This window comes from Cheilinus undulatus, linkage group 12, assembly GCF_018320785.1.
Source record: "Cheilinus undulatus linkage group 12, ASM1832078v1, whole genome shotgun sequence".
Lineage (NCBI taxonomy): Eukaryota > Metazoa > Chordata > Actinopteri > Labriformes > Labridae > Cheilinus > Cheilinus undulatus.
The window spans coordinates 44,785,347-44,805,092 of NC_054876.1; the positions used below are offsets into that span (position 1 = coordinate 44,785,347).

Sequence of the window (19,746 nt, forward strand, 5' to 3'; positions counted from 1 at the left end):
GCTGGTATTGACCAATAATCCTGAGTAGTCAACATTTACACTACAATGGTGTCTCCTGTTGCCTGCTGACTGTGACAGCAGCAGGGATTGTTGGATTAAAAATGTTGGCTGTAATTTGATAAATCTAACTTTAGTTAAAAATGATCTGATTCTGGTAGCTTTTCCAGCAGCTAACAATTTTAATCCAACCATCTGTTGGTACATGCAGTTTTAACTTAACTATGCTTGCAAGAACAGTAGATATGAGATTACTTTAGGAAACACCTTGGGATACATGGTAGTGGGTTTTTGCTGATATGGTGATGTTTACAAATTGATTATGATAGCAGTATGGATACCAATATTTACATGTTTTACAGACCTAAAAACCCACTAATTTTTTTAGTTTATATAGCCAAAATTTACAGTCAATATATGCTGATGTTCTCAGCCAAAATACCAGCTGTAGATATCGTCAGTAACTAAAAAAACGGCAAATACCAGCAGATGTCAAACTTTCTATCTGCTCATACTGATATCAGACTGATGATATCATGCATCCCAAGAAACCTCTACAGATCACTCAAGAACAGTTGGAAGAAAAAAGCTTTGTGCTTTTACTTCATGACTTCTAGAACGGTTCAGAAGTCGACTGATTCTCTTTTATATCCTGTAACTGGTTGCAAACATGCTCTCATTCAAACACACTTATATATTAGAATGGGTTACTACCACAGCAATGGCGGCTTGCCCACTTCCTCGTCTTTCCCTTGTTCTATCAGTGTTGAAGATTTCAGCACTAATTATTGACCTGTTTAAGATCAAATTAAATCTTAACTTTGATAATCCATGAAATATTGTATTAATTTGTACAGTGTTTAATAATCAAATGGTAGAATCTGCAGTCTCAAGAATTTGGTATTGAAAATAACTCATTCTAACCAGAAATATTAAAAAAATGAAAATTCCCAAACCTTGTTGACAGGTTTAAAATTGTTCAAATGTATAGACTGCATTCATTACAACTCATTTAATTTTTGTTTTGTTTTTTCCACATTTTTAAGGTATCCTCTTCTGTTGACTTGAAATAAAATAACTGACCTAAAAATTAGTTTCCTATTTGTCAAAAGTCTTGCATATTGTGTGTTCCCTATGCCTTGTGTGTTTTGTTTTTTTGTTAAATAAATGTTGCTGAGAACATAAGGCTTCTGTTGTGATTGTTTGATAATTACAAGTTAAAGTAAAGATTTTTATGGGGTTTTACCCGTTTTATTATTGACTGACAAGTCGCCCTTCCAGACGCTTGTCAAGCCTAGGTTTGGGTGGCTTTTTGAGGTCTTTGAAAATTAAATCCACATCAAATCCGCCATTGAATTTTTTTTAACCCATTTTTAATGAAATTTCTATCTTGCCTTTAAATTTTAAAAGGAGCAGTAACATTTAAATGATTACCTAGTTAACAATTTTCTGGAAATTAGAAATTAGATGTCTCTTTCAGGACATACTGTGCAAAGTGGAGATGAAATTTAAATGCCAATTGAATAATTTTGGGTCAAAAAATGCAGATTCTTACTCAAAATCTCATTCATTTGTTGTTGTTTTTAGTATCGGTACTTGCGTGTAAATCAATGAATGTAATTGTGCTTATTCCAACAATTCACGTACACCTCATCGACTTGTATTACCTTACGTAGCAGACTTGCCTCTCGCAATATGGCGGCTATGTCAACGTACAGCCAGCATGTCAATAAGGCATTTACTGCCATGGACGAAAGTATTGGCACCCCTGTAATTTTTCCAGAAAATGCACCATTTCTCCCAGAAATTGTTGCAATTATAAATGTTTCTGGTATAAATGTGTTTTTTTGCTTTATGTGCATTGGAACAAAACAAAAAAGCAGAAGAAAAAAGCCAAAACTGACATTATTTTACACAAAACTCAAAAATGGGCCTCATTGTGACACTTTTTTACCTTGCAAAGCAGATGGATACGGCCGTTTCCTTGTTTCTCACTGGTGAATCCATCTCTCAAAGCTCCCATCTGAACCGTTTGGGCCCGGTTAGAAATTGACAGGACCAAATCAGCAACGAGGGGCAGTACTTTCAGGCGCAGCAGAGTCGTGTTGTAAACAAACAGGCAGGCAGAGGATGGACCAATCACATAGCTAAAATGTGATTTTTAAATAAACCCCCACTCAGTCCATGCTAGAATCAGGATGAAGGGTTATTTATGTGTTGGATGTGGTAACCCATACTCTGAGTCATGATCAGTGACTGTGGATGTGTCATGAGAAGGAAATCATCGGCTTTCTCTAAATAGAAACTCTTTGGGAGGAGAGAACAATTGAACCACGGTCAGAACTTTCCTCAGCAGTTGCAGTAGAGGAAGTCCAATCCTGTGAGTCTCTGTTTCTTTTAATGCTGTTTTTTATTTTGTTCCTCTTTGACTGTTGTGGGAGTTTTGGAAATCACTAGATGGACCTAAACATCCCCAAATATTAGCCAGTAAAAACAGAAGTGAAAAGCCTGTTTTTACATGAGTCTGGAACGCGGGGATTCCCCTTCTGAAGAAACAATCAGAGGGGAACTCTACCATTGCAGCATTTCTACTGAGAGTTTTCTGCTTTTCAGTCAAGACAAACTTTATCTACCAAACCAACATCTATTACTGTAAACTATTAATATAGCCACTGGGAGTGCTGGGAGTCTCCCAGTAGAGAGAGACAGGGTGGTTAACTTCTATTTAATGGATGTTTCTATGGATGGATGGATGGATGGATAGATGAGTAAATAAATGGATGGATGTACACTGCCTGGCCAAAAAAAAAAAAAATTTGCCACCAAAAAAAAGGTCACACACTCTAATATTTCATTGGACCGCCTTTAGCTTTGATTACAGCACGCATTCGCTGTGGCATTGTTTCAGTAAGCTTCTGCAATGTCACAAGATTTATTTCCATCCAGTGTCACATTAATTTTTCACCAAAATCTTGTATTGATGATGGGAGCGTCTGACCACTGCGCAAAGCCTTCTCCAGCACATCCCAAAGATTCTCAATGGGGTTAAGGTCTGGACTCTGTGGTGGCCAAACCATGTTTGAACATGATTTCTCATGCTCCCTGAACCACTCTTTAACAATTTGAGCCCAGTGAATACTGGCATTGTCATCTTCCCATTAGGAAAGAAAAAATCCATTGATGGAATAACCTGGTCATTCAGTATATTCAGGTAGTCAGCTGACCTCATGGATGGATGGATGATATTATAAATGGATGCATGTATAAATGAATGGATGGATGTATAAATGAATGGATGGATGGATGGATGGATGGATGTATAAATGAATGGATGGATGGATGGATGGATGGATGGATGTATAAATGGATGGATGGATGTATAACTGGATGGATGTATAAATGAATGGATGGATGGATGGATGGATGGATGTATAAATGGATGGATGTATAAATGAATGGATGGATGTATAAATGGATGGATGTATAAATGAATGGATGGATGGATGGATGGATGGATGTATAAATGGATGGATGTATAAATGAATGGATGGATGTATAACTGGATGGATGTAGAAATGAACGGATGGATGGATGGATGGATGGATGTATAAATGAATGGATGGATGGATGGATGTATGGATGGATGTATAAATGAATGGATGGATGGATGGATGGATGGATGGATGTATAAATGAATGGATGGATGGATGGATGGATGGATGTATAAATGGATGGATGGATGTATAACTGGATGGATGTATAAATGAATGGATGGATGGATGGATGGATGGATGTATAAATGGATGGATGTATAAATGAATGGATGGATGTATAACTGGATGGATGTATAAATGAACGGATGCATGTATAAATGGATGGATGGATGTATAAATGAATGGATGGATGTATAAATGGATGGATGTATAAATGAATGGATGGATGGATGGATGGATGGATGTATAAATGGATGGATGTATAAATGAATGGATGGATGTATAACTGGATGGATGTATAAATGAACGGATGCATGTATAAATGGATGGATGGATGTATAAATGAATGGATGGATGTATAAATGAATGGATGGATGGATGGATGGATGTATAAATGAATGGATGGATGGATGTATAAATGAATGGATGGATGGATGACTGGATGGATGGATGGATGTATAAATGAATGGATGGATGGATGGATGATGGATGTATAAATGGATGGATGTATAAATGAATGGATGGATGTATAAATGGATGGATGGATATTATAAATGGATGCATGTATAAATGGATGGATGGGTGTAAAAATGAATGGATGGATGGCTAAATAGATGGATTGATGGTATAAATGGATGAATGGATGCATGTATGAATGGATGGAAGGATGTATAAATGAACAGATGGATGGATGGATGGATGGATGGATGGATGTATAAATGAACGGATGGATGGCTAAATAGATGGATGGATGGTATAAATGGATGAATGGATGCATGTATGAATGGATGGAAGGAAGTATAAATGAATGGATGGATGCATGGATGGATGGATGGATGGATGGATGGATAAATGAATGGATGGATGTATAAATAAACAGATGGATTGTTAAATAGATGGATGAATGGTTGTTTCTGTAATATATTTTGTATAACTCCCCATTAAGGCCAAAAACTGACAGTTTCAGATCAACAGTAAAAAGCTGATATTCTGTCATGTTTCTATTATCAGTTTGAAGAAGGGGACATGTTTGTCTTCAAAGACATTATTACTTGGTTGATTTTAAATCTAGCATTGCACAAAAATCTCACAATCAAAAAAAAAAAAAAAATTCCAATCTTTGAAAGAAGAAGATGATAAAGCATCACACCACCATAATAATAATAATAATAATAATAATAATTATTATTATTATTATTATTATTAGTAGTAGTAGTAGTAGTAGTATAACTATCGTTTTTGTTATTTCTATTGTACATTTTATTATTTTTTTATTATTAGTAGTATAATCTTATCATTATTATTATAATCATTTTATCATTATTATTATTATTATTATTGTTATTATTATTATTATTATAACTATCATTTTTTGTTATTTTTATTGTCAATTGTATTAGTTTATTATTATTATTGCTATAATATTATCATCATTATTATCATCATCATTTTATCATTATTATTATTGTTATGATTTTATTATCATCATCATCATTTTTATTATTATTATTATCTCAATCCTGAAAATGACTTCATATCATTTAGTTTGGATCAGGACTGAGCTTGATGACCTAAAGGAACTGGTATTAAATATTTATAGAAATGTAACTTATACCAGAGTTCTAATAGAGTAAAAAATGACTGGTTAATTCCAAGGGTTTTACCTTTATCATGACATTTCAGAGGAATTATTGAGCTCTAAAACTCTGACAGTGTGAAGAACAGCATTTATATTCTATTTATGAGTTATTTTTGTCTTTAAAGCTTCGTCCTCAGTTCTAGTCCTGCAGCAAACGAGTGAAAGCAGCAGCGTTTCCTCATTTCTGTTCTCTGTGATGAAAACTTTTATAGCCACGTAAAGAGGAACCAACCGCTCATATAAGCCTGCTCTCTGCTGCCCATCTCAGTCGGCACCATGGAGGAGAACTACGTCAGACATGTGGAGCTGTTGGGCTTCGAGAAGCGCTTCTTCCCCAGCCAGCACTTTGTAAGATTTAAACATTTACTTTACTTAACGGATCCTGTAAAAGCCAACAGATTTAAGGAGTTTTTATCAACAGAGTCCAGGTTTAGTTCCTGAGCAAACAGAGAAGCTAAAGCAGAAAGCTGCTCTCTAAAAATGCAGCTATTTCTTAAATTTTGACATCATAAATGAGATTCTGGTGAATGTTTAGGTGTACATGCTGATGGTGAAGTGGAGCGACCTCTCAGAGAAGCTCATCTACAGGACCTATCCGGAGTTTCACACCTTCCACGTGAGTTACAAAAACATCGGGATGAAATTTAAACAAATGCAGCAAATTTAAAACAAATCAGTGATCATTTTATTAGGCACACCTGTTCAACTGCTCATTAACATTCATATCTAACCAGCCAATCACATGGCAGAACCTGATGCATAGGCATGGTGAAGACGACTGAAGTTTAACGGAGAGAACGGTGGATTAATGACTGTGTCGACTCTAGCGATCCAGCAGTATTTCGCATTCTGAGGCTGATATTAAAAATCTTGGCATCCTTCAGATAATACAGCAGACCTTTATAGACGTCGATAGTTCTGTCTAAAGGCAGGTATAGCTGAGTGTCATCTGCATAAAGGTGGTATTTTTACAAATCAAACTGGGGGTGTATGATAGGACGATCTCAGAGTGTGAGGATAAAGGTTGCATTAATAATCTGCTGCAGCACACAGCAGCAGGGATGCTTTAACTGTCAACAACATAACGTCTGCATGAGTCCAAATGTGGCCTTTAGCTGCTTCAAGTACTAATAATGCAGTGAGAAATAACAGGTGTGCATGAGAAGACTAATAACCTGATTCATAGTGTGAGGTTTGGATTTGTTCCCCCCTTGTAAAAATGGATAATCATTCAAACACTGCATTTTCTATTTACTTGGATTGTCTTTGTGAAATATAAAAATTGGTTTTATGATCCCAAACATTTAAGTGTGATAAATATGCAAAAACATCACAATTCAGAAAGGGGCAAATACTTTTTCAAGGCACCGTACTCCCTCAGTAAATATCAGTCTCTTCTCCTAAACACCTCCATGTTCATTTAGTAACTTAAGGTCATATTCAGAGCTCAAATAAATATGGTTTAGTATAAATGTCTTGATTTACCTGAAAAATAATCAATAAATATAATTAAAATGTTGTTTCTGGCTGTATGTTTATTCCACAGAAAACCCTCAAGGAGATGTTTCCCATTGAAGCTGGTCAGATAGAGAAGAAGGACAGAATCATCCCCAAATTACCAGGTATAAAATACACAGCAGTCAGATTCCTAATCATGATAATCACTGTATGATTTTATGGTTTAAAATTCAGTTACCTTACATTTTAAAACAATCATGCTTCAGGTTTATACTGATTATGTGAATGAATTCTTTCCTGCATTTGTTTGTGGATCATTTTATTAAGCTGAATTCAGTTTGACTATCCACACCCAGACCTGATTACTGCCAGACCTGCTGGATGAATAAATCCCTTAAATAGAACCTGTCAGATAGAGTGAAATAAGCCAAATGATCTCTAACACATCATGGAGCCATCTAAAGAAATTCAAGAACAGATGAGACACAAAGTGACAGAGTCACTGACATCTATCAGTGTGAAAGATTACAAAGACATTTATGAGGCTTTGAGACTCCAGCCAACCACACTAAGAGCCATTATCCTCAAATGGAGAAAACTGTGGACAGTGAGGAACCTTCCCAGGAGTGGCCAGCCTACCAACATGACACCAAGATCCAAGTAAATATCAGCCTGTATCAGCTGTAAATATTAGTCTATATCAATTGTAAATATCAGTCTATATCAGCTGTAAATATCAGCCTGTATCAGCTGTAAATATCAGTCTATATCAGCTGACAATATCAGTCTATATCAGCTGTAAATATCAGTCTATATCAGCTGACAATACCAGTCTATATCAGCTGTAAATATCAGTCTATATCAGCTGACAATACCAGTCTATATCAGCTGTAAATATCAGTCTATATCAGCTGACAATACCAGTCTATATCAGCTGTAAATATCAGTCTATATCAGCTGACAATATCAGTCTATATCAGCTGTAAATTTCAGTCTATATCAGCTGACAATATCAGTCTATATCAGCTGTAAATATTACGCTATATCTGCTGTAAATATCAGTTTATTTCAGCCTTAAATATCAGTCTATATTAGCTGTAAATATCAGTCTATTTTAGCTGTCAATATCAGTCTATATCAGCTGTAAATATCAGCCTATATTAGCTGTAAATATCAATCTATATTAGTTGTAAATATCAATCTATATTAGCTGTAAATATCAATCTATATTAGCTGTAAATATCAATCTATATTAGCTGTAAATATCAATCTATATTAGCTGTAAATATCAGTGTGTATGTATGGATAAGTTTGTGGAGTTTTAGGCCTGAACAACAGACCTTCATCAACTGAATCATACATCGTCATTGGCTATAACGTATTTTTAAATATCATAAACAACTACTGCCATATATCCAATACTGAGCATCCCTAGTTTTTGGTTGTTTCGCGGAGACAGCCCAGAGAAAATGAAAGCAGCTCCAGTCCTCGTCAGAAATCCCTACCTGCTGTAATAGTCTCTGATAGGAACCTGTGATTATCAAACTGTCGCTCAGCTTCTCCTTTTCTACTGCTGTAAAACTGAAGAAACAGCTGCAACAGCGCTGAAATCCCCATGTTGAAATATAGAAAGGATGTTTGGCAGCTGTGAGAGCTGAGAGTGAGAGCAGGAAAATAGAAGCAGGAAGCAGCTGACGGCCCTGAAACCGTCTCGGATGGCTTGGTAGTAAGGTCGCCCTGGTTCAAGTTCAAGCCTGTGGCTCCATTCCTGCATGTCATTCCTAAGCACATGGAACATAATCTGCTCCTGTCGGATCATAGTTTTTAATATTTGTCTTTAAGAGAGAACAGAAGAGAGAGAGCAGGAGCACCATTACCCACAGAGGGAGATGACAAAAGACATTCTACTGTATCAGACCCTCTAATGCGGCGTATTAGGGCCAAAAATTACAGAACACATATATAACAGTAAAAACTGATATATATTGATTTGTTCTTTCCAACTTCTTTTACATCGTTTTTAAATCAGCCCATTAATTGCCACTGCCTGAGGACTTGTACAAAGAAAACGGCTTCATCTGGTATAAATTTATACTTCACAATGGACTTTATAATCTCAAAAATTCAAAACTTTTGTACTCTAATTGTCTGACTTTTTAAACTTTAAAATTTCAGGGGTTTTTTCATAAATGTTTGCCTTTTTAAACTTTAAAGTTTTAGGATTTTTTTTCATAAAATTTTTGACCTTTTAGCTTTGAAATTTTATAATTCTTTTCATAAAAGTTTTGACTTTTTAAACTTTAAAATTTCAGGATTTTTTCATAAATGTTTGACTTTTTAAACTCTAAAGTTTTAGGATTTTTTTCATGAAACTTCTGATTTTTTAAACTTTAAAAGTCATGATTTCTTCATAAAAGTTTTGACTTTTTAAACATTGAAATTTCAGGGTTTTTTCATAAATGTTTGACTTTTTAAACTTTGTATTTGTAGGATTTTTTTCATAAATCTTTGACTTTTTAAACTTTAACATTTCAGGTTTTTTTCAGAAAAGTTTTGACTTTTTAAACTTTGAAATTTCAGGATTTTTTCACAAGTTTTGACTTTTAAACTTGGAAATATTTAATGATTTTTAAGAACTAGACTGATTCGATTTTCTTCAGTGCAATGGTTGAGTTTCAACTGTCATAATGTTAAAAATCTTAGTTTTGGTTCTCAGACATTTATGACTTTTGAACTCCTTTTTTCTGTTACACACTGGCTGTGTTTGGTCTGAGCTGCTGCTTGTATGATGTTAATTTTAAAGTAATTATAAAATACCTGAAATCTACATTATTTCAATCAGCAAACACAAAGAGAGTCTCTGTCTCTAGTGTCAGTCTGAGGTGTGATAAACATGAAATAACTGACAGAACTTCACAGCAGTCAGCATGTGGGCGACTACTGTGTATTACTTCTGTAACATTAAAACCCGCAGCAGCATCAGAAGAAGTAAACTTTTAAACAGGTCATTTTCACATCCATCAGAGGACATCAGCCAGGTGTGTTTAAAGAAATACTGGGCAGGTTTTGTGTTTCATTCTACTTTCTGTTCAGATGTTTGGAGACGGTTTACATGAAAGCAGAAGTCAGCCTGCAAAACCACCTAGTGACAAAATTACCAACAGAAATGTTGCAATGACCAGAAAGGGAAGCACGCATGATGCAACAGCAGCTTAAAGAGCCCACAGGTCTGGAAAAATCCTTCTCTGAGAGCGAAAAACAACGCGGCTGAAGCTTTTAGCGGCTGGATGACAGAGTTAGAAAAGCTCTGTTTACCAGCTGTTAAAGCTCCTGAGAGGAGATTTCAGCTCAATATGAAACAGGATAAATGAGCACTGATGTCTGAATATGAGCTACAGAAGATAACAGGATCATCAGCATATGTTAGCAGTTGGTGTGTTCTACAGCTGTTACTGAAACTAGCTCTGTCTCCGTCACAGTTTAAAAATACAGAAAAGAGCCACGCGCCTTTTCAGACAGCTCAGAGAAAACAAAGAGATGATAAAAATAAACATCCTTTTCCTTCCAGTCTGTTTTACATCTCTGGTTTAGTTCCTGTTTCTCCTTTTATATTTACCACCTCTTGTTTTTTTCTTTTCCTTCTCTCTTTTTTGTTTACTTCTCTTATTTTTGTTTAGCTTTTGTCCTTATTTTGTCTACCTCTGTCATTTTTTGTTTACATCTCTTGTTTTTTGATTACTTCTCTCAATCTTTTGTCTTGTGTCTCTTATTTTTTGTAAACGTGTATTTTATTTCCCAGTTTTTCATTTATGTCTCTTGTTTTTTGTTTAACATTCTTTATTTTTGTTTTCCATTTTATTATTGTTTGTTTACTGTCTGTTTTTTGTATTTCATTTCACATTGTTTACTCTCTCACTTTTATTTTCTGTCTTGTTTGTTTTCCTTCTATTGTTTTTGTTCACTGTCTCTCTCTTTTGTTTGCGTCTCTTGTTTTTTGTTTTTGTCTCATTTTATGTTGACGTCTTTTGTTTTTGTTAACAGTTTCTCGGTTTTTGTTTATGTCTCATTTTTTGTTTACATCTCTTGTTTTTTGTTAATTATCTTTAACCCATTAAAGCCTGAAAACACAAATTATAGCCAGGAAATTCTCATTTATTGGAACTGAGATGTTTATTTCACTTTCTACTGGAATCAAAAATATCCAAATTTCCATAAAATTTAACATATATATTTTGTGTATCTCATGTGATACATTAGGCGTTTTTAGTAACTGATAATCCATTTGAGGACATTTTTATCATTTATCAGATTGAATCCAGAAGTTTTCTTTAGTAATTTATGATCTTACTGATTAGATAGAGGTATCATAAAGTTTGTATCAACTATGATACAACAGGTTTTAAGGGGTTAATCTGTTGTCTTGTGTCTCTCATTTCTTGTAAACCTTTTTTAACTTTGTTTTCCATTTTTTTGTTATTTGTTTACTCTGTCTTGGTTTTCTGTTTATCGTCTTATGTATTGTGTTTTCTGTCTATTGTGTACTGTCTTTGTTTTCTGTTTTTCATTTCATTGCTACTCTCTCATGTTTTTCTCTTTTTTTTGTTCACTGTATTTCTTTTTTATACGTCTCTTGTTTTTTGTTTAAATCTCTCTTTTTTGCTCTGTCTCATTTTTTGCTCACACATTTTTTTCCTGTATTGTTTTCCCTCTCTCATACCTCTGTTTAGTCTGGTATTTAGTTTCTTGTTTTTTTTTGTTTGTTGTGTTTTGTTTATCTTTGTGTCCTGTTTTTTTTTCTTGCATTCCTTCTCTTACTGTTGTTGTTTGTTCATGTCTCTTGTTTTCGTTTGTTTTTTTGCTTTGTCCTGTTTATTTGCTGTCTCTTGTTTCTTTCGTCTCTTCTTTTGTTCAAATCTCTCATTTTTTTTCTGTTCGCCATCTCTCATAGAATTTTTTAACTGTCATTTTTTTTTACTGCTTTTTGCTTCTGTTTCTTTGGTTTGTCATCTCTTGTTTTTGTCTCTCTTTTTTTATGGCCCTACTTTTTTGTTTATCATCTCTTGTTGTTTGTTTTTTGTCCCCCGTTTTTCCATGCCTTTGTCCACATGAATGTCTCTGAACCTTCTCCTACAGTAGACTTAGATGAAGGGTATGATGGACTTGTGTTCACATTGATCAGATGGGACCAGACTTTGAGGGTCGAGGGTTCTCAGATTAGGATCCGAGCTGATGAGTGAATAAGGTCATTTTCACGTCTATCAGAGGAACCACAGCTCCCCCTCAGTTCTTTCTTTCATTTTAAACATCGGCCCTGGTCCCCTGATGTGACACCGTCCTCTAAATCTCTGATAATAGCTCCACCTCCATCTGCTCCTCAGTCACGTGTATTTCTCTGTTCGTCCTCAGCGCCGCGGTGGTTGGACAGCCAGAAGTCGACAGAAACCAGACAGAGCACGCTGTCCGAGTACTGCAGCACGCTCATCAACCTGCCTCCTCACATCTCCCGCTGCAAACACCTGGCCAGCTTCTTCAAGGTCCGACCGGAGGACGAGAACCCGCCGGCCCCAAACACGTCAGTGCACCAGTGACCATAATATACTTCATGTTATTTACTGTCTGGTGTTTAATTTTGAAAACACAGCTGATATTTCTTTTTGCTATAAACCAAAGATACCAAAGAAAAAACAGATAGGGGGTCTAGACTGATCAAATCAGGCGGATAGATTCAGTTTGAGGTGATCTACATTAGGGTATTTTGGAGGAAAATCTGAGCTCCAGCATGAAATCCACCATTTTGAATAAACTGGTCAAAATTGGAGGTGGTGTTTGCCTTCGAAGGGTCAATCAAAGATGAACTCATCCAAGTCAGTTCATCCAATTGAGCTCAAATTTGGGTTCCACATGGAGGAGACAGTAATGATGAAAATGTGTAAGGCTCAGCTGACAAACTCGAAGGGTGCGGCCGGGGCGAGCCCTCAGATGTGCTGTTTTTTAAGAAACAGGAAGTTGCTGACAACTCAGCTGTACATGGTCTGATCTGACTGAAACGTCTATGAATGTAGAGCACTGATCATCAACTGGTGGTCCGGGGGCCAGCTCAGGCCCCCAAAGCTTCCTGTCTGGCCCCGAAAGATCAATGAATTCAGAAAAGGAGAAAAAGATGATTTTAAGAGTATCCTTTTGCTTTAAATGTCTGCAGCTGTTAAATCCATCCCACAAACAATTAACATTGAAATAGTTTTAGAATGACTAACCATTTGATCTGTTTTTACAGAAATTTACTGTCAAAATAAGTCAATATTAAAAAAACGGTTAAGGTTGGCAGAAGTGTTGCAAAAATTGGCAGAAAAAAGTTGTGAAAAGAGGTTAAAATGTGTCACAAAGTGGTAAAGGAGGAAAAAGGGGCAAAAGGTATCAAAAATTGGTTACAAATGACAAACAATATTGCAAGAAAGTAAAGACAAGGGGTTAAAAGTGGCAAAAGTAGAAGAAAAGTGGCAAAAATGGATAACAAAGTGGTACAAAAGGGATAAAACATGCAGGAAACATGGTTTAACAGTGGTTAAAATCATGCAAAAATTGGGTTTAAGGGGCAAAAAGTATCAACAATAGGTTAAAAGTGGGAAAAATGGTTTTAAAGTTGCAAAAATTGTTAGAAAAATGTATCAAAGGGAGTTAAAAAGTGGCAAAAATAGAAGAAAAGTGGCAAAAATGGATAAAAGAGTGGCACAAAAGGGATAAAAGATGCAGGAAATATGGTTTTAAAGGGGTTAAAATCATGCAAAAATTGGGTTAAAGAGGCAAAAAGTATCAATAAGGGGTTAAAAGTGTCAAAATGGGTTAATGTTGGCGCTAAATGACAATTAGGGAGGGCCCATTCTCTTGGATTTTGAAGGGTCCTGCCAATCCTGTTGTTGGGCCTGTCTCCTTGTGGCTTGCTGCATCATAGATAATAGGGATGGGTCTCACTGGTAATGACTAAAAATGTCCTGTAGTATCAGACCAAAATGTTTATTTAATTTTTGTGTATTTGAAAATCCAGCCCCCAGAGTTTCTGTTGAGACTAAATCTGGCCCTTATGCAAATGTACTTGATGAACCCTGATGTAGAGGATCCAGACCTGAACATATTCATACTCTCATATCTGGCACAGATCACAGCGTTTCCCTCTGGTGGCAGGGAACACAGTGGTTTACAGCAGAAGCTACTGTTTCAAGTCCATCCAAGATACTTGTGCTCAATTTTGTCTAGATGTTGACTCAGATGTCGATGCTTAGGATGCTGATTCAGCTCTCTGCAAAAATCTGTGACTTTACGTCAGATGTGGTGGTCTCTGTGAGGCCTCGCCATAAAAACAGTAACTCAGCTCTACATCACCATATCTGAACCTAATTTCATGTGATCGAACACACCAATATGAAAAAGTTTCATCAATTTTGCAGCGCCACCCTCTGGCAACAGGTAATCACTCCCCGGGTCGCTACAAACAGTTTCTACAAGGTTGGCTGAATCTTGCTGAAATTCACCCTGGCAGTTCCCAAAACATGAACTTTACTTCTCTTTGAAGGTCAAAAGTCTACACTGAAGTGGAGCCATGGTGATGTATTGTTCACCATGAAACAGGAAATGGAACAGGATTTTGCAGGGCTTGAAACTCTTGCACAGCTATGAAACTTAGGAGTTTCCTCCTAAGTAGGATTTTGAAAACTGGTGGGCATGCGTATCAGATCAAGACCTACAAAAAAGCCTCTTGGAAAATTATCCTAAAACAAAAATATGACTGGCATTTTGATTTATGTTTCTTTTAATTTTTCGGTATTTCTGAGGCCCTGACCTACGTGAAGGTGAACGGGCCCCTATTGCTGCTTGCAGCTTTAACTGGATTCAACTTTTGGTTAGCTTTATCCAAATTGAACTTGAACACCTTAATCTTTGACTAATCTTTTACATGACTTATTCATACACTTTAGATTTATCTTACCACATATCTGCTCTCTTGTTTCAGCTGATGTAAACATGGTCAGTATGTGTTGATTGAATATACCAGGACTAAAATAGTTCTGATTTTGTCTTTAGGTTGAAAAGAAACGAGAACTTTGTGGAGTCTAGAGAGCTGGCGAGAGGCAACGCATCAGGTAAGAGTCCCATTTAAAGGAGCAGAAAGGTTGGTGCACCAGGAAGCTTCTGTTAAAGGAGTGAGATAGTGACTTTTCAACCAACGTGTTCAGAACACACCTTCATTTCAGACCTTTCTGAAACAAATATTAAAAATGTCAATTAAGCTCTTTTCCTCTGGTCTTATCTGATTCTGAATCATGGTTGCTTCCATTATATGAATAACTTAAGCTCTAATTTACTCTGTAAGCTTGATGAAACAGGACCCAGATTCATTTTTTCCTCATAAAGTCCCAAAATAAGACACCAATGTTTTTGAACCTCCTAGAGATTTCCAGCCCCATCATCCTGGACACCTACAGGGTGATCGCGGACTTTGACAAGACGTCCAAACATGAGATCAACCTGCACACCGGAGACCTGGTGGAGATAGTGGAGAAGAACCAGAACGGTAGCTACAGCACTGTTTTCAGTCAAACTAATGCACTCTCTATTTTTAAATTCTTCTTAAACGACGCCACTGTTTCGATCTGTCTCTGTCCCTGTTGTTCTGTTCAGGATGGTGGTTCTGTCAGTGTGAGTCTAAGCATGGTTGGGTCCCTGCTTCGTACCTGGAGCCTCTGGACACACCAGAGGAGGCGGAGGAAGCTGAACCAGACTATGAAGGTGCGCCGGTTCTTCAGTTTTCAGACTAAAATGTCCTCCTCAGTCTTCCTGTGAGGGTTTCTAACTGCTGTGTGGTCGTGTGTCTCTGCAGGAGAGCTACATGTCACCATCAAAGCCTACAAGGCTGAGCAGAAGGATGAGATCTCTCTGGAGATGGGAGAGACCATCGAGGTGATTCACAAACTGCTGGACGGCTGGTGGGTGGTCAGGTATGGTCTGCAGAGAAACACATGCAGTAGATCAGCTATAGGCCAAAAATATCAGCCTATGTGAGCTGTGAATATCAGTCTGTATCAGCTGTAAATATCAGTCTATATCAGCTGTAAATATCAGTCTATATCAGCCGTAAATATCAGCCTATATTAGCTGAAAATATATGTTGATATCAGCTGTAAATATCAATCTATATCAGCTGTAAATATCACGCTATATCTACTGTAAATATGTGTTTAAATCAGCTGTAAATATCAGTCTATATCAGCCGTAAATATCAGTCTATGTCAGATTTAAATATCAGTCTATATCAGCTGTAAATATCAGTCTATATTTATTATAAATATCAGTCTCTATCAGCTTTAAATATCGGTCTATATCAGCTGTTAATGTCAGCCTGTATTAGCTGTATATATATTTGCCTACATTAGCTCTAAATCCCACTCTATATTGGCTGTCAATATTGGCCTTATTTTAGTTGTAAGTTTTGGCTGCTTGTTTGAATACGTTTTTAAAGACAGAGCTATGTTAGCTGAAGTCTTTTCCTTTAATCAGTGGTTTTCCAACGTTTTTACACCCACTATGTCTGAAACTTTCCATCAAGGCTGAGGTTGAAAAATGCTTGGGGTTTCCCTAAGATTCAGTTGTAATATCTTGTATTTTTTTAACAGGAAAGGAGAAGAGACCGGCCATTTCCCTTCCATGTTTCTACAAAAAGCTGGCAAGAAGGAAATATATGAAGCCCAGCGGCTGAACGTGCAGAGACAGAAACCACCACCACGCAGGTCGGTCACAGATCACACCTTAAAAACTGCACATGCATGCCTTTTGTGAAGTAGAAGTCACGCAGAGTTTAGGATTAAATGTGTTGACTTCCTCTGCCACGCCCTCTTTTTTAAATAGAGAACTGTTAAATAAATAATGTCTCTGTTAAAAATGTCCTTCCTGGTAAACACTGTCACAGCAATAGAGGCCACCTGTACTGACCAGAATACCTCATTTGTCCTTCCCTCTCAGGTCGTCCATCAGCAACGCCAAGAGCATCCACAGTCGAGCTCGCCAGCGGATCAGCCAGGACACGTACCGCAGGAACAGCCGCCGTTACCTCCAGCAGAAAGGTGGCCTCCGAGCTGAGAACAGGAACTCCAGGAACGCCACAAAGTCGCCGCTGAGGGAGAGGAAGAACCAGGGTAACCACACTGATTCTAGACAGAGAATATAGAGATAGAACCGCTGGGTCAACATATTTGTGAGACATAGACAACGTGTAGGGGTTGGCTTACAACTTTTGAGAGTTAAAAACATGAATTTAGCCATCACTGGGTGCCTACGACTTCTAATTTGTATGTTTTTATTATAGTCGACATCATTTGATTTATATCACACCAGAGTTTAAAAGTCTAATAAACCCTCGCCATGAATATCCACCAGAACACCTGAACAGACTACCATGTCCTGCATGAATTGATGCTGAGCTTCATTTATATGTTGGCATCATTATTATCTGCATCTGTACAAATGGAACTGTAAACATCAGCAGGCAAAAAGACACGCATGCTGTGAAAAAAAAGCCTTGACTGGCTCTGGTCTAACTAAAGAGGGTCAGCCCAGGAAGAGAGGAGAGACTCCTAGAGCCCACTCTCCTGACCTTACAGCCTGGCCTGAGCCTCAGAGTAACGCAACCATCATCATCCTCTGTGGAGACACAGAAATATCAGAAATATGAGATACTTCTATTGCAGATTTAAGTGCTAAACAGGCTGATATTTACAGGCTAAAAGGGGGGATATCACCACCTAGGGTAGTGGAGGCCGACATGCTTTCTAGAGTAAACCAATTGTCGTGCTCTGCATGTCCTACACTGGGACAAAGACAGTTAAACATGGGAATAGAGCAATAGCCAAAGCTCAGCTCAGTGTGTAAACATACTTTCTGTGTTTTCAAACCAACAGATAACATCCCAGAGCAGTCTGGCTCTAACTTGGAGGGCGAGCTGAAGAAGGAGGCCCCGGTCATCCCTCCTCGGCCGAGCGCTGAGCTCATCATGGAGCGCTGCAGCGCCAACACCCGCAAGAAAGTCAGCATCCGCCTGTCACAGGTCAAAGTGTAAAAGTCACGAAAACATCTTCTGATTTATCTGCTTTGATCTGTCCAGATGTTTGAAAATCAAGAGTTAAAACGATGAGAGGTCGAGGTTAAAAATGTTTAAAGGTGTTTTTTTTTTTCATTTCACAGTCATAAATGGTCCTAAATGGTGTGAAAACAGTTCCTAGTCTGGTTTTGTCTAAAGGGTTTAAAACTTTTTCTTAGTTGGACTCAGAACAAGTCATCACCATCAAAACAACTCAGTGAGGACTGAAACCAAAGATGTGTCACTTAAAGTCTCTTCAAATACATCAAAAACAACTAGTTAATTTGCTGTAAATATATACAACCCAAATCCCAAAAAAGTTGGTACACTGTGTAGGATATAAATAAAAACAATGTCTGTTTAATCTCATAAACCCACAATAGAACATAAAGAACACGTCAGATGTTAAACTGGGACATTTTATCATTTCATGAAAAATGTTCACTAACTTTGAATTTGATGGCAGCAACACATCTAAAAAAAGTAGGGGCGGGGCCACCATTGTGTAGCTTCCCATCTTCTTTTAGCAACAGTCTGTAAACGTCTGAGAAGTGAGGAGACCAGTTGGTGGGAGAGGAATGTTTTCCCATTCTTGTCTGATGTAGGATTCTAGCTGCTCAACAGTCCTGGGTCCTCTTTGCTGGATTTTTCCTTTTCTGATGCTCCAAATGTTTTCTATTGATGAAAGGTCTGGACTGCAGGCAGACCAGTTCAGGACCCGGAGTCTTCTCCTGTGAAGCCATGCTGTTGTGATGGATGTGGTATGTGGTTTAGCATCGCCTTGCTGAAACAGTCAAGGCCTTCCCTGACAGAGACATTGTCTGGATGGGAGCATAATGTTGCTCTAAAACCTCTCTCTACTTTTCAGCATTGATAGATCCTTTACAGAAGTGTAAGCTGCCCAGCCCATAGGCACTAATGCAACCCCATACCATCAGAGATGCAGGCTTTAGAACTGAGCCAGGAGAACAAGCTGGATGCTCCCTCTCCTTTTTAGGCCACAGGACACGACATCTGTGGTTTCCTCTGACCACAGAACAGTTTTCCATGTTTCCTCAGTCCATGTTAAATGAGCTTTGGTCCAGAGAAGACGGCGGTGTTTCTGGATCCTGTTCACATATGGCTTCTTCTCTCCATGATCCAGCTTTAACTGTCATTTGTGGATGGCACAGCCAACTGTGTTGGTAGACAGTGATTTCAGGAAGTGTTCCTGAGCCCATGCAGTGATTTCAGTACAGAATCACGAGTGTTTTTAATGCAGTGGCCCCTGAGGGCCCCTCCAGCCTTGTCCCTCACAGAGATTTCTCCAGATTCTCTGAATCTGTTGATGATATTATGGACTGTAGATGGAGGGAGATTCGAGGTCTTCCCTATTTTGCATTGAGGAATATTTTTCTTAACTTCTTCCATTATTTTTAGACTCAGTGTTTCACAGGTTGGTGAATCTCTGTGTATCTTTACTTCTGAGAGACTCTGCCTCTCTTAATACCCAGTCATGTCTCTGTCCTGTTGATAATTAACCTGATTAGTTGTAAAATGCTCCTCCAGCTGCTTTTCATGAGTACCACTTACCAGCCTTTTGTTTCCCTGTCCCTACTTTTCAGAAATGTGTTGCTGCAATCAAAATCAGAATTATCCCCTTAAACCCTGTTGTATCATATTTGATACAAACTTTTATGATACCTCTATCTAATTAAAATGATCATAAATAACTTTTTAAAAATCTTCTGAATACAATCTGATAAATGATGAAAATGCCCTCAAGTGGATTATCAGTTAGCAAAAACACCTAATGTATCAAATGAGATTAAAAA

At 37.4% G+C, this 19,746-nt stretch overlaps 1 protein-coding gene across 1 annotated transcript; it reads left to right on the forward strand.

The window, feature by feature from the left end:
• Positions 1-5,605: 5,605 nt before the first annotated feature.
• ncf1 (neutrophil cytosolic factor 1) lies at positions 5,606-18,585 on the forward strand. Its single transcript, XM_041801462.1, has 11 exons — positions 5,606-5,697; positions 5,885-5,965; positions 6,896-6,971; positions 12,214-12,379; positions 14,884-14,942; positions 15,251-15,373; positions 15,481-15,588; positions 15,680-15,797; positions 16,473-16,586; positions 16,819-16,991; positions 17,754-18,585. The coding sequence occupies exons 1-11, from the start codon at positions 5,626-5,628 to the stop codon at positions 17,909-17,911; spliced, it is 1,248 nt and encodes a 415-aa protein (XP_041657396.1). The 5' UTR covers positions 5,606-5,625; the 3' UTR covers positions 17,912-18,585.
• Positions 18,586-19,746: the final 1,161 nt, after the last annotated feature.

Bases quoted from the DNA above. Each gene is read 5' to 3' on its own strand.
- ncf1 (XM_041801462.1), top strand. From the start codon at position 5,626: ATGGAGGAGAACTACGTCAGACATGTGGAGCTGTTGGGCTTCGAGAAG. The intron at 12,380-14,883 runs GTCAGTGCACCA...TTTTGTCTTTAG, and splicing joins AACCCGCCGGCCCCAAACAC to GTTGAAAAGAAACGAGAACT. The intron at 16,587-16,818 runs GTCGGTCACAGA...CTTCCCTCTCAG, and splicing joins CAGAAACCACCACCACGCAG to GTCGTCCATCAGCAACGCCA.